We start from the raw sequence: 14,129 nt of genomic DNA on the forward strand, positions 1-14,129 counted from the left end.
TGTTTCCCCTGGCTAATCCACTTAGCCAGCGCAACCCTGGACACTGTGGGCAATTTCACACAGCCAATCCACCTAACCTGCACATCCTTGGACTGTGTGAGGAAACCGGAACACCCAGAGGAGACCCATGCAAGCATGGGGAGAATGTGCAAACTCCACACAAATAGTTGCTCAAGGCTGGAATCGAATCCAGCTCCCTGGTGCTGTGAGGCAACACTGTTAACCACTGAGCCATTGTGCAGACCATGATTGAATATTCTGAACTTGGTACTCAGTCAGTAAAGCAACTTCAGGGAGGAAGTGAGGGAACCGTTATCCTTATTGGTTCTGTCAGCATGACATGTCAAAAATGCCTTGACTTGTTTTCAGCAGAACAGGGATAGTTTCTGGGCACTTTCCTCTGTAACTCCCAGTGTCAGACAGCAAACCCAGTTCTCCTGTATTTGCTCTGACTTAGTTCAGCTGCAAGTGCTGGCTGGAACTGTTTACACAGGTTCTCAGGAGACATTTGCACATACTTCTGTACAGTTTTGAATCTAAATATCGATGCTATCCCAAACATGCTTCCCTATTAGGTATTGGGTTTAGCCCAGTCTGGAGAATAGTCCCATCCACTGCCTTTTAGCCAAAATAATTAACTTTTTAATTGACTCAGCCACTAACTTGAACGACTCCCACGCTTTCAGATTTTTGGTGAGATCAGAGGAGGTCTACATACCTCCAGGAAAGCCATTTATCTTCACCCCTTCTGAAACTCTGTGCTGTACTTCAAAAGGTTTCTTGTAATCCTTCTTCAGGAGAATACAGTCTGATTCTCAATTGGAGATGAATCCACAAGGTAAGGCAGGCAACTTTTAAGATCCACTTTGTCAGACTCCTCATGTCCATTTTTAAAGTTACAGCTTGTTACAGAATCTGTAATGTTATCACCACACCCCTCAGTGCATCGAAGATCCATTCTTGCATTTCACTGTGGGATTGTGAAGTCAGTGTCTGTTTTGTGTCTCAGGCCAATGCTCATAGGAACTGAACAGGAACTGCCTAATAACATGTAGGATCCAGTAATCTAGCTTGGATGTGACCTACAGTCCTTGAAGGGAAAAAGTAGCCAATGCCTTTCTCGCTGATCCAATTCTTCCTGTGAGTTATTATAAGATATAACATATGGAGAAGCCAAAAGCATGGAGAGAATTATTTTTTAAAAAGCATGATTTTCCTCTTCCAATTCTTTCCATATCTCAATGCATTTAGTTTGACTTGATTTACTATCGTCACATGTACCTAGACACGGTGAAAAGTCTTGTATTGTGTGCAATACAGATAGATCATATCATACAAAGTCCATAAGGGTATTAGAACAGAGTGAAGAATATAAATTGTGCACCTGGAACAAGAGCAAGATCAACATTAAATTAAAAATTTGAGAGGTCCATTTAGGGGCCTGGTAAGAGCAGGGAAGAAGCTGTTTTTGAATCTATTGATAAGTGTGAAATGAGCCCCCACTTCATTCTTCACAAGCCAAACTGGATAATCACAGTTGGCAATATATTTTATAATGGGTGTTTTGGGGAACTGACATCCATAGCTGATATTGTGCTCATGCACATATTTGCAACAAGGAGTACCAGACCTAAGATGGGAAAACAAGCTTATTGTCCCTCAAAGGCAAATTATCCTGCATTTGCCAGAGAGAAACAGAGTTAGCATTTCAAGTCTGATGTGACTCTTCTTCAGAATTTCTTCAGACTCTTCTGAAGAACAGCTATCCTGGACTCAAAATGTTCACAGATGCTGCCAGATCTGCTGAGTTTCTCCAGCAATTTCTGTGCTTGCTTCAGATTTCCAGCATCCACATCATTTTGCTTTTATACCGTACTTATTGTTGCACAAGCTGAGGTTAAATAATTCATTTGAACCAGTAATCAAACCAAGTGTAATCTCCTGACAATCAGTTATCTGATCAACATGAATTATCAAGGAGGCCCACCATTGAGAGGCGTGGGAATGACTCTGATATATTGGCGGATGTTACACGGAAGTAGCAAACACAATGGGTTAGATGTTACAAATTACCAATGTGCTGACTTACACATCAGATGGCAGAAGGTACTCGGAATTTAGGGTCAAAGGTCAGAACCTCCATGGAGTATTCCATCCATTCACTTTAATGAACAGAAAAGTGAGTCAAGTGCTCTGAATCTCACATCCAAGGTCACCTTTTCTTATGCACTTGTAGGATGTGGGCAACACTGGCTGGGCCCAGCATTTATTGCCCAACCCTGGTTGCCTCTTGAGAAGGTAGGGGTGAGCTGCCTTCTTGACCCGCTGCAGTCCAGGTGCTGTAGGTTGACCCACAATACCTTTAGGGAGGGAATTCCAGGATTTTGACCCAGCGACAGTGAGAAAACAGCAGCATATTTCCAAGTCGGGATGGTGAGTGGCTTGGAGGGGAACTTGTGGGTGGTGGTGCTCCCATGTATCCTGTGCCTTTGTCCTTCAGATGGAAATGATCATTGGAAGGTGCTGCCTGAGGATAGAATCTTTGGTGAATTTCTGCAGAGCATCTTGTGGATAGTGCACTAATCCAGGCAAGTGGGGAGCATTCCATCACAGTCCTGACTTGTGCCTTGTGGATGATGGCCAGGCTTTGGGGAGTCAAGAGGTGAGTTACTCATCGCAGTATTCCTAGTCTCTGACCTGCTCTTACAGTCACTTTGTTTATGTGGCGAGTCCAGTGAATATCTGGTCAGTGGTAACCCCAAGGATGTTGATAGTGGAGGGATTCAGTGATGGTAACACCATTGAAAATCAAGGAGTGAGGGTTAGATTGTCTCTTATTGGAGATGGTCATAGCCTGGCATTTGTGTGGTGTGAATGTTACTTGCCACCTGTCAGCCCAAGCCTGGATATTGTCTAGATCTGGTTTCTTTTGAAAATGGACTGCTTCAATATCTGAGTCATCGCGAATGGTGCTGAAGATTCTGCAATCATCAGTGAACCTCTCCACTTCTGACCTTATGATGGAGGGAAGGTTATTGACAAAGCAGCTGAAGAGGATTTGGTCTAGGACACTAACCTGACGAACTCCTGAGATGATGTCCTAGAGCTGAGATGACTGACCTCCAACAACCATCTTTCTATGTGCCAGGTAGGACTCCAACCATCCTTCTCCCTGAATGCCCTTTAATTCCAGTTTTGCCAGGGCTCCTTGCTGCCACACTCAGTCAAATGCGGTCTTGATGTCAACGGCTGTCCCTCTCCCCTCCCTCTGGAATTCAGCTCTTTTTCCACGTTTGAACCAAGGTTGTAATGAGGGCCAGAGCTGAGTGGACCTGGTGGAACCCAAACTGGGCGTCACCGAGCAGGTTATTGCTGAGCAGGTGCTGCTTGTTAGCATTGTTTAGGACACCTTCCATCCCATTGAAGAATGATCTATTCCAGAAACACTGAAAAGTCTTGTTTCTGTCAGTGGAGGAACAATCAAGAATTACAGCAGATGTTGTGGTTTATTAGAGAAAGTTACGGTGACAGGATTACTACTCAAGGACTTAATTGCGCAGCGCCTTAGAAATGTTTGGAGACCATAATTAAAAGACGGGACAGAGCACATACTGTCAGTCTGTTCGTGGCTTGCTACAGGAATCAATTATTTATGACGTGACAGGTGGCGCTTAATGATTCAAAACCGCTGCTGAACTAGTTTGGATAAATAACACGTACAAGAAAGGCTGCAGAGAAAGACCAGCCACCAACCAATTCTCAGGCTCCAATATACCTGATGAGTTGTATCATGTCCATCTCTCTGTGGAGCAAGATGTCCTTATCAATGGGCAGCACAGTTTCTCAGTGGTTAGCACTGCTGTCTCACAGCGCCAGGGAAGTGGGTTTGATTCCAGCCTTGGGCCCTTATCTGTGTGGAGCTTTCACCTTCTCCCCATATATGCGTGGGTTTCCGCAGGATGCTCCCACAGTCCAAAGATGTGCAAGTTAGGTGGATTGGCCATGCTAAATTGTCCCATAGTGAATTAGCCTTGGAAAATGCAGGGTTACAGGGATAGGGTAGAGTGGGTGAGCCTGGATGAGATGCTCTTCGGGGGTCAGTGTGGACTCAAAGGTCCGAATGGCCTGTTTCCACACTGTCAGGAACCTTTGAAGCATTATGTGATTTCATCTGAGGAATGATGTTCTGGCGATGAAGGGAGTGCAGCAGAGGTTTACCAGACTGAGTCCTGGGATGGCGAGACTGATGTATGAGGAGAGGTTGAATCAGTTAGGATGATGTTCGCTGAAGTTCAGAAGAATGAGTTGGGAGGGGGTGGAATGTCAAAGAAACCTGTAAAATTCTCACAGGGCTAGACAGGGTAGGTGCAGGAAGGATTTTCCCCCTGGCCGCGGAGTCCAGAACCAGGCTCACTGTCTACGGAAGTGGAATAGGCCATTTAGGATGGAGGGTGGTGAGCCAGTGGAATTTGCTACCACAGAAAGTAATTGAGGACAAAACATTGCACAATTTCAAAAAGGAGTTGGAAATGGTGTTTGGGGTTAAAGAGATCAAAGAATATAATGGATACACAGGGAGAGGATACTGAGTCAGATGACTAGTCATAATCATATTGAATGGCGGAGCAGGCTCAGGAGGGCTGAATGGCCTACACCTGCTCCTGATTTCTGTGTTTCAGTGATGGAATCTACACCCAACAACCATGCAGCCCACTGACAGTCAGTGTTCAGAATTAGATTGCAGAAGCCTGTCTGCTTTAATGGCAAAGAGGAGAGGAAGAAGAAGAAAGTAAGGAAATAAAAATTGGATAATGATATTATGCACGTGTCAATTGGTTTATTTACACATCCCTCTCAACATAGGCAACAGTTCTAAAGGAGCAAAAGAAAAATTGCGAATGCTGGAAAAGTGAAATAAAAAAAATCTGAAAATGCAGGTCTGGTTTTGAGAATCTTTCATCATGATGTTTTAACTTAAACAATATTACCCTAAAACATTACCTCTGTTTCACTCTCCACAGATGCTGCCAGAATTTGGTGTCTTTTTTACTGGTTTATTTACTGAGAGGATTACCCCAGAGAATGCCTCAAGAAGTCCCAACATGATCTATTTTCCCTATTTTGTGTTATTTCAAGAAATTTTGCTGGAGATTTTTTTAAAAATTCAAAGATTGCAGTTGTACTTTGAGGGACTGCGAAGTGCCTGTTAAAGAATTATTTCAGCTTTCCAAAGAAATTATTTCAGTCCCAAAAGGAAAATTGATAAGATTTTTAGATGAGGTAATTTGGCATTGCATTGTTTCTCACCTGCATGTCCTTCAGCTCCTGCGTCAGTCGGAGTCTCTCAGCTCGCTCGCTCTCCAGCATCCGACAGGCCACATCCCCCCGAAACCGTTCGTCTGTAAGCTCCGCCGAAAGGTCTGAAATCTACAGGATTGGTAGCGAAATTAGAACAGAATTGAGCTCAGCACCTAGCGTTGAGCCACTCAAGACTGGGTTTATCATGGTCCATTCTATGTCACTCTGAACTGGTCCAACTACCAGTTGTTATGTACCCAGAATGTGACTAGAATATGGAGCTCATGATTACAAAGAGGAGGAACATCACGGATGTAATTCAGGATTAGATAGGTGTTATAGACCAGACCAAATGCCCTACAAATATTCACAAGGTAGTCTAGACCCTAACCTTTGCTTATTCTAAAGATAAACATAAGATGTTACATTCCAGATGCAATTTGATTGGTGAAACTGTCAGATTTAAAGCAAAACACACTTTATTCATGAACTACAGTTAAAACACAACAAAAGAAATAAAGCATTGGAATAACCTACCTCTACTGAAAAACTTAACAGAGTATCAGATACAGTAACTATTATTAATTAACTGTTCCAATATAGTAACATCCTAGCAACACTTCCTTGGTGAAAGGCAAATTCAATCACTGATTGTCTCACATGCAACTCCCAAAACAGACAGAGAATCCTCAGCTTTTGGCTGTAATCAAGAGAGGAAAAATTAGCTTCACTTCTCCAAGACTCTAAAAGCAACTGCTGAAAGCTAAACTAAAGATCCTGTGACCACACCTACTCAGGCTGCTTCTATTGTTCCATTTTTTAAAAAAATCCCTAAGGCCTCATAAGCTGTTTACTCTAGTGTTTCTGATAAACTGTTCTGTGCCTCTGCCTTAAAACCTCTCCCCCCCCCAAAAAAAACCACAAGTCAAAATAACCTCTTAAATGTTACAGTATTGTCTCATAGGTAAATATAGAAGGGACAAAGATATTGGAAGTTCTGCTAAAAGAGTTGGATGAAGCAGAGCAAGGGGTGAGAATTATGTGGAGCATAAACACTAGGATGGACTAGTTGGGCAGAATGTTTCCACATTGCAATTTCAATACAGTTGGCTCTGCTATAACATGGGTTTCTTCAATACAAATTGGCCATAATGCAATTGAAGAATTCAGACTGTTAATTGTAGAATGCAAACTTTTCTTACCTGTATTGGCTATAACATGATTCCAGTTCCATTCATTTAAATGGTGCTGCTATTACACAATTTTCTTATAACATAAGATCACACAGGAATGGAACTATTGTGTTATGTCAAAACTAACAACATTTCTTCCTTTCACTCACTGCTGTCTGGGATGACATGAGCGCATCAATTTCATGTAAACTCCAACAAAACGTCTAAACACATCATTCCACATGCTCTAGCCTAGTTAGGGATGTTGGCACAGCTGAGGCACTAATGCCAAACACAGGCTAAAAGGTCACCTCCTTGCCTTTCTTACGAAGGATGACTGGGTGTCGATCAAGAGCAAACTGCCGTTTCACTTTTGTTCCTCTCATTAACATGAGGTACAAGACCAGGAGCAGCTTAAGGCCAAGTGTAAAGCTTCAGTCTCACTGTGGCTCAGATTAAAATAAACCAAGGACTGGGTTCAAACATGGGAATTGTGGCAAACAATAATTCTTCTGCATTGATAAACCCGAGGGCCACATAAAGGTTCTGGAGACACAGGTTTCAGTCCCGCCACAGCTGGTGAGGGAGTTGAAATAAGTATGGAACAAGACAATAATGTCATTAATGATCTTGAAACTATTGGATTCAGGAAAATGTGGCTCACTGATGTCCTATAGGGTGCTGCTGGGACCTGACACTGCAGCAAGTCAACTCAGGAATTGGCAGAACATCAGCAGAGCAAGAACCAAGAGCAAAGAGCAAGCAAATTGTAGCAGGGAGTTACACTGCAGGAATAACAATATCCATACAGACACAGGGTAGAGCATAGGAACAGCTCCTTGGGTCTGGTCTCCTTCAGGCAATACAGCATCAGCACTGCTCAAACCTTATTAGAAGTTTGTGTGACTTGACCTTGACTAGCACAGCTCATACAGCTCAACCATGCAAGAGGTGCACTGCTATGTTATTCAAGTAGGGCTACAGTCCAGGAATGCCTTCGAGTTAGAATTTCTAATCGTTATAGTCAAATCCTTAATGCCACTGTGGTGCAGTAATAGCCTGGGTTCAAGTCCTGCCTGCTCCAGAGACGTGTAATAACATCTCTGGATAGTTTGACAGGGTAAATGTCAAACCCTTTCACCTGCTGCTCCCTCCTTTCCCATATCTGTGATCTCAGGCAGGCGTACATTTGCCCCAGAAGCTCCATCTTCCTGCAGTCTTAGGTTGACGCTAGTTTATTCTTGCAGCAACAGTTGTTCCTCCAGCTGCTGAGGCCCTAAGCCCAGAAGTCTTTCTCCGTATACTTCTCCACAACGCCACCTCACTCAACTTGCTCCTTAAAAGCTGCTGTGATGGTTTGTAATGTGGTTTGAGCATCAGCTTTAGCGAAACAACATTTATGCCTAGCACCTTGAGACACTTTACTATGCTATGAGAGATTGGTTATGGCTTTCCACTGGGTCTTCAGAAGACATGCTAGATGGCATTCTGTAGGTATTAAAAAGACAAATGCAAGCAAATTTCACTTAAGGATTATTAAACAGGAAATTTATATCTATCCAGGATTTCTCAAAAGAGGAGTGATACGCCCTGTGTTTCTCAATGTTATCCCAAGTAACACATACGAAAGAGAGCCAGGTTCTTAATGAGACAGAGGACATGAAGTTTAACTCTAACTGTTTCAAAATTTACTATTATCACAGAGGTGCTCACATAGTCTGGACTTACTAAAGTTAGTGTAATTTACATACACATGTAGTTGACTGACTAAAGAAACGACATTGACTCCGCAATGGACAGAGTAGCTGAGGATGTCATAATTGATGTCATGCGACTATCTTAAAAGATACAAACCTGTCTGGCCTAAACTCTATGATAAAATATAAATATTCTCACCTTTATCCTTGAAATAATGGGAACCTGCTTCTGATAGAACATAGAACTGGACGGCTCAAGAACTTGCCCTTCAGTGTTGTGCCAAACATGACGGCAAATTAAACAAATCCCTTCTACCTGCCCTTCGTCCATATCCCTCCATTCCTCGCTTATCTAAAAGTCTCTGAAATGCCCCCATCACCATCCCTAGCAGCGAGATCCAGATTCCTACCACTCTTTGCATAAAGAGTGCCCCTCATATCTCCTTTGACCATGTCCCCTCTCACCTTAACTGCACGTCCCTTAGTATCAGACAGTTCAACTGTGGGAAAAAAATGATTATATAGGTATAGATATGTTGTCTTTTATATATATAAATAATGCCTCAGGATGCACACATTGCAATAGAAGACTGCAGAGGCCAGGTCATTGGATATAGTTAAGACTGACATATAGATAGGATCTTGACTATCGAGGGGAACAAAGGTTATGGGAGAATGTGGTTGAGAAACTTATCAGCCATGATTGAATGGCAGAGCAGACTTGATGGGCTGAATGGCCTCATTTCTGCTCCTATGTCTTATGTCTTATGGTCTTACAATATGATCAAATCTGGTCCTTATGCAGTCATCATGATTTGGCTGTGCAACTTCATTCTGCAGTGTGCTGTCTATCATTGCAGATTGATGGGTATTACTAACTGTAGCCGTCTGCTTGTTTTTTGGCATAACATCTCTAGAATCTGAATTACCTGTGTGCTTGTTGGGTGATGATATTGTTATGGTGGAGGCTGGAGGAATGTTCTGGTCCCACTATCCATGGGTCACACTATAGAATAAAAATACTTTTTCCAATGTGATCAGTAAGAGAACCCATCTCTATCACGTTTTACACAACAGCTAAAATCCATCAACTAAATTTCATCATTTAATAAAGATGCAATGATTAACATAGACAGTCAGCAATAGTACAAACACACACACCCACACACACGTCACGACAACAACAAAGCGAAAGATTATCACTAGTCATGTAATTTATAGGAATCAGAGTTAAAAATAATATTCAAACATCACAATGAACTTTCAAATATATTTTCTAAAGAAACCAGTCCAGGTATGTCCACAAAACTCAGAATAAATTCCTTTTTCCAAAAGCCTTTTAAAACTTAAGCCCTCCCAGCAATATTAAATGGTAAATTGTTGACTTCTTCATAGGGTGTAATCATTACTCATTGTAACATCATATCACCCAGACTTACCACAAACCCATGTTCTCAAATGAAAACATCCAACTTGCACGTTTTGCCTAGGTTCAAGTTGGGATTAAATTCTTTTTGCTCATTGGTTATGGTCGTGTTTGATGTTTTCCCATCTTTCCAGCCATACATCACGCACATGTAATGGAAGAGTAGGGGTGGGGAGACCTGTGTGTATTTGTTTCCTGAACATGAGAACTGCCAGTGAGCGTATAACCGCTTCCTAGTGGAGCAACATATAGAGTTAGCATGGCTATCTGAAAATCTTGGCACATTGTTTTTCATCTAATGATCACGGATTTTATGGTGCAGTCAGTGAATTCTGTGAGAACTGAAAGGAGTGATAAGAGGATATAATTTGTTAAACAACACATTTCTAGCTGGTCTTTGAAAGGTGCACTGGAAAGCTGCTGGACACAGCTTGCCGAGGTACAAAAAAGACACATTGAATACAGTAGTCAAATTGTCTACAACTGTTACACACACGGCATCTTTGACTTGTCTCACAGAAAAGGAATTGGTCAGTCAGTAACCAGAATGTAACATGTCCTAGGAAATGGAAAATATCTGTAGAAATATTTTACTGATGCTCTGAAGGAATCTTGTGTGGAAGGAGAGGGTTTCTCAATTGCTAAATTGATGGAATTGACGTTTCAGATGACGTGATTAATTGGTCAATGTCCTTATTGATGTAGGGCCAATACATGGATCATGCATCAATCCTTTGGAGGGTATTCTGTGTCCATGTACGTGTTTGGCTCAGCATTGAACTAGAGCTTGTGGAATGACAATGTGGTTTGGCTCGGAATGACTAGAACAATTGCACTAGCTCCCGGTACCTGCTGGTTATGTTCAGGCCAACCTGATGGTGGTCTTCTTAGGATATTACAGCTGGTCATCATTTGAAGTAGCTTGCTTTGTTCAGCTGTGACTAAACTCTGGGAGATTGATCTTCAGACTGTCTGTCTGTTCGGACTCATATCCATTTATAGCTCCAAAGGGTTTTCTTTGTTTTAAGTGGGTTTTCAAAATCAGCTAAAAGCATCGGAGATGATCATTTGTGAACCTGGCTTGCATTATACTTTTAAATTGTACCCTTGGATCTTCAAAGGCAGATGTGACAGTCATTGAGATGCAATGGTGGAATCAGAATTCAATAAGCATCTGGAATTAAGAGTCTAAATGATGACCATGAATCCATTGTCAATTGCTGGAAAAATCCATTTGGTTCACTGATGCCCTGTAGGGAGGGAAATCTGTCATCCTTATCTGGTCCAGCCTACATGTGACTTCAGACCCACAGCAATGCGATTGACTCTGAACTGCCCGCTGGGTGATTAGGGATGGGCAATAAATAATGTCCACATTCCATGAATGAATTTAAAAAAGGGATCCTGGTGAACCACATAATTCAGAGTTTAGTAGTAATTACATCAATACAATATTGTGGACTTCCTCAGTATCAGCTGACAATGTTGTATGTTAACTACTTGGGAGTAGGTTAGAACATTCGGCTGAGGGGCTTGTGAGTGATGCCAACACAATTGGTTCAATTCCTGCATCAGCCGAGGTTACCATAAAGGGTTCTCCTTCTCAACATCTCACCTGAGGTATGGTGACCCTCAGGTTAAATCTCCACCAGTTGTATTGTTCTAATGAGAGTAGACCGAGGATCCTCTAGCCCTATGGTGACTATTAAATTACCTACACATAACTGACTGACTGAAGATGGTACACTGAGACCACAGGACAGGATCAGTGACCAATCGGTCTGGAAGCTATGTTGTATACAACAGAGAGGAATGAGACCCCAAAACAGAGGCAAGGAGGGGGGAGGTGGTGGCAAGCTGAAAATTTGGGTTGCAAACTCTGAGACAACAATTGGCCAAAATCCCCTTCCCACCTGCTTCCATTGGTGTCCTGCCTTCCCTCATCTCTGGTCCCTACTCTTTGAGGGGACACAACAATTTTCAACTCTCGATAGTGGAAAAATGTTTGGGAAATGCTGTCCCAAATACCTGGGAAAGAAACAGCAAGTTGCTTTCTTTACACTGTAATTTATTCAGACCAGTGTGTTCAGCCAGGAGAATCTCATCAGAATTCACAACCACGTGCAGCTAAATCCCCAAACCCAGGCACAATGCAAGAAGACCAGTTCCGTCTGTGGATAATTAACAGCTCAGAGCATCTGCCACAATCCATCACAAATCTCAGCTTCGCTGCCTTAACCCTATCCTGCCCAGAGCTTTCACACAGCTGCAGCCAGAGAGAGCATAATGCACAGATTTAACTGGGACAAAGAAGAGCAAAGGCTTTTGTGCCTGATTACATTTGACCCAATGTTTGCACAGATCCAGGTTACAGTGTGGCTGGTGATAACTGCTAGTCCCTTTTGGGAACTCCTGGAGGATCTGTGATTTGTGGCACAACAGTAAAGAGCTGGGATGAAAATTCAGTAAAAGTAGGAGTGAGGTGGAGGGGAATGGCTGTGAACACTGAGTGCAGATACAACACATTGTGGTTTGAAGTTAGAGATACAGATTGACAATGGATGCACTGAAGCGTCTGTGGGTATCCAATCCATTTTGGCTTTAACCTCTTTGTTCCTTATTTACGAAGAAATGGGTCGGCTTGATTCAGTCACCATTGTTGAGTGGCCGTATTCAGCGTTCAGGTCACAAGATATAAAACACCAACAGTGTTTTGCTCCAGAATTGACTTCTATTTATACATGTCTGGTGGGAAGATCCATTATTAATGGTAGAAGTTTGAATGGGGACACAACTGTGCATTTGAGAGCTTACTGCTTATTTTCAGGAGCTACATTTGACGGCAATCTGAACAAAGGGAATTTCTTCCCATTGTCCTTGTTTCGCGTTCTCTCTCCCTGCCTGGAATTTGCTGGAAGCAGCGTACTTTATGCTTCGGCCTGGTTCAGCTGAGAGTAATCTCACAATTCAGTCCGTGGCTGTGGGCACAGGTTTCAGACTCCATCGACAATGGCAGGCATGCCAGAACCCATTCCTGTGTATGGCTGTTTTGGTGAAGGCAGATTTTGAGCCCCAAAGGGCTACCCTCCCCAAGCCCCCCGACTAGAGAAGGGCAGCTAACTCAAGCCTCATCGAAGGAAGTGACAGAGGTCAACAGGAGGGGCAAATCGATGGCCGGGTGGCTGATGCCCAGTAACAGCTCAGAGGCAACTGTGTTCCCGTTAGACTTCTGCCTGGGTGTGGGAGCAGCCAATTGGTGCCCACTAGAAAGTTTCCTCCCTAACTCAGAGATTCCTTCCTGCGCAGTGATGTTTTCTCTGTTTATTCACTCATTGGCAAACCTCAATATCGAGCTGCTCTCTCAGTTCATAGAACCATCATAGAAGCCATACAGTATGAAAGCAGGCCATTCAGCCCATTGAGTCCATACTGACCCTCCAAAGAGCAACTCACCTGCCACCTGCAACCCTGCATTCCTCATGGGCAATTCACCTAACCTGCACATCTTTGGACTATGGGAGGAAAGTGAAGCACCCAGAGGAAACCCACGCAACACGGACAGCATGTGCAAACTCCACACAGAAAGTTGCCCGTGGAATTGAACCCAGGTCCCTGGTGCTGTGAGGCAGCAGTGCTAACCACTGAGCCACCATTCCACCCCAACTCTGTAAGTTCCTTCCTTTCTCCTGAAGCTGGGAGCTTGTCTTAAGCTGGAAGGCCTTTGGTTCCTGGAGCCTGCCCACTGGCCCTAACTGACCCAGGAACCTGCGTCTATGCCATCTGAGGAGATGATCTGGTCAGAATTCCAACCGGGGGATGATGGATTTGGGGCCTGGAAACAGTCCCTGCCATTGTTTCCATACCGCTGAAGAGGGAATTCAGTCCCACGTGACAATTGTCAGCACACCCCTGCTCCCTTCAGCAGCCCCAGCCTGCTGACTTCCCACATACCCAAGCAGTATCTTCAATGATTTTCCAATGCAGTGTTACGAGTGTGCCAAGAGATGTGAAGCTGGAAAAGCACAGCAGGTCCAATAGCATCTGAGGATCAGGAAAGGCAATGTTACATGCTGAAACCCTTGGTCAGTTTCCTGGCTTCCAACATCGGCCGTCCTTATTGTCTCCAAGTCACTTAAGAGAGCCACGTCATTGGTGACATTGCTTTAACAATCAAGTTGTCAAGCTAAGGTCCAGCTGCTTATTCTAGTGATCTTCAGAGAACAAAGGGCCAGAAAAATCAGGAATTTTATCCCAAACAAAGTTGCTGTGGGTACAGATGAATGGACGCCTTTAAAATGAAGATTGATGGATTTCTATTTGGTGTGGGAAGACAGAGAACCATAAGTGGGGCAACGAAATCAAGATAGATTGGTCATGAATGATAGAAAGAGATCAAATAAGGTGAATGGGCTACTCCTGACCCTATGTTCCTTCCTGAAGAAGGGCTCATGCCCGAAACGTCGAATTTCCTGTTCTTTGGATGCTGCCTGACCTGCTGCGCTTTTCCAGCAACACATTTTTAGCTCTGATCTCCAG

At 43.3% G+C, this 14,129-nt stretch overlaps 1 protein-coding gene across 6 annotated transcripts in view; it reads right to left on the reverse strand.

Annotated features, from left to right (window-relative positions):
- The window catches only part of LOC132827048 (unconventional myosin-XVIIIb-like), a 350,661-nt gene that overhangs the window by 110,274 nt on the left and 226,258 nt on the right, over positions 1-14,129 (reverse strand). For all 6 annotated transcript variants that reach the window (XM_060843476.1, XM_060843475.1, XM_060843474.1 and 3 more), the window contains one exon: positions 5,308-5,427. In XM_060843476.1, coding sequence (XP_060699459.1) covers positions 5,308-5,427 — 120 coding nt within the window. The remainder of the gene's footprint in view (positions 1-5,307; positions 5,428-14,129) is intronic.

The sequence above is a fragment of the Hemiscyllium ocellatum genome, chromosome 24, assembly GCF_020745735.1.
Source record: "Hemiscyllium ocellatum isolate sHemOce1 chromosome 24, sHemOce1.pat.X.cur, whole genome shotgun sequence".
NCBI lineage: Eukaryota > Metazoa > Chordata > Chondrichthyes > Orectolobiformes > Hemiscylliidae > Hemiscyllium > Hemiscyllium ocellatum.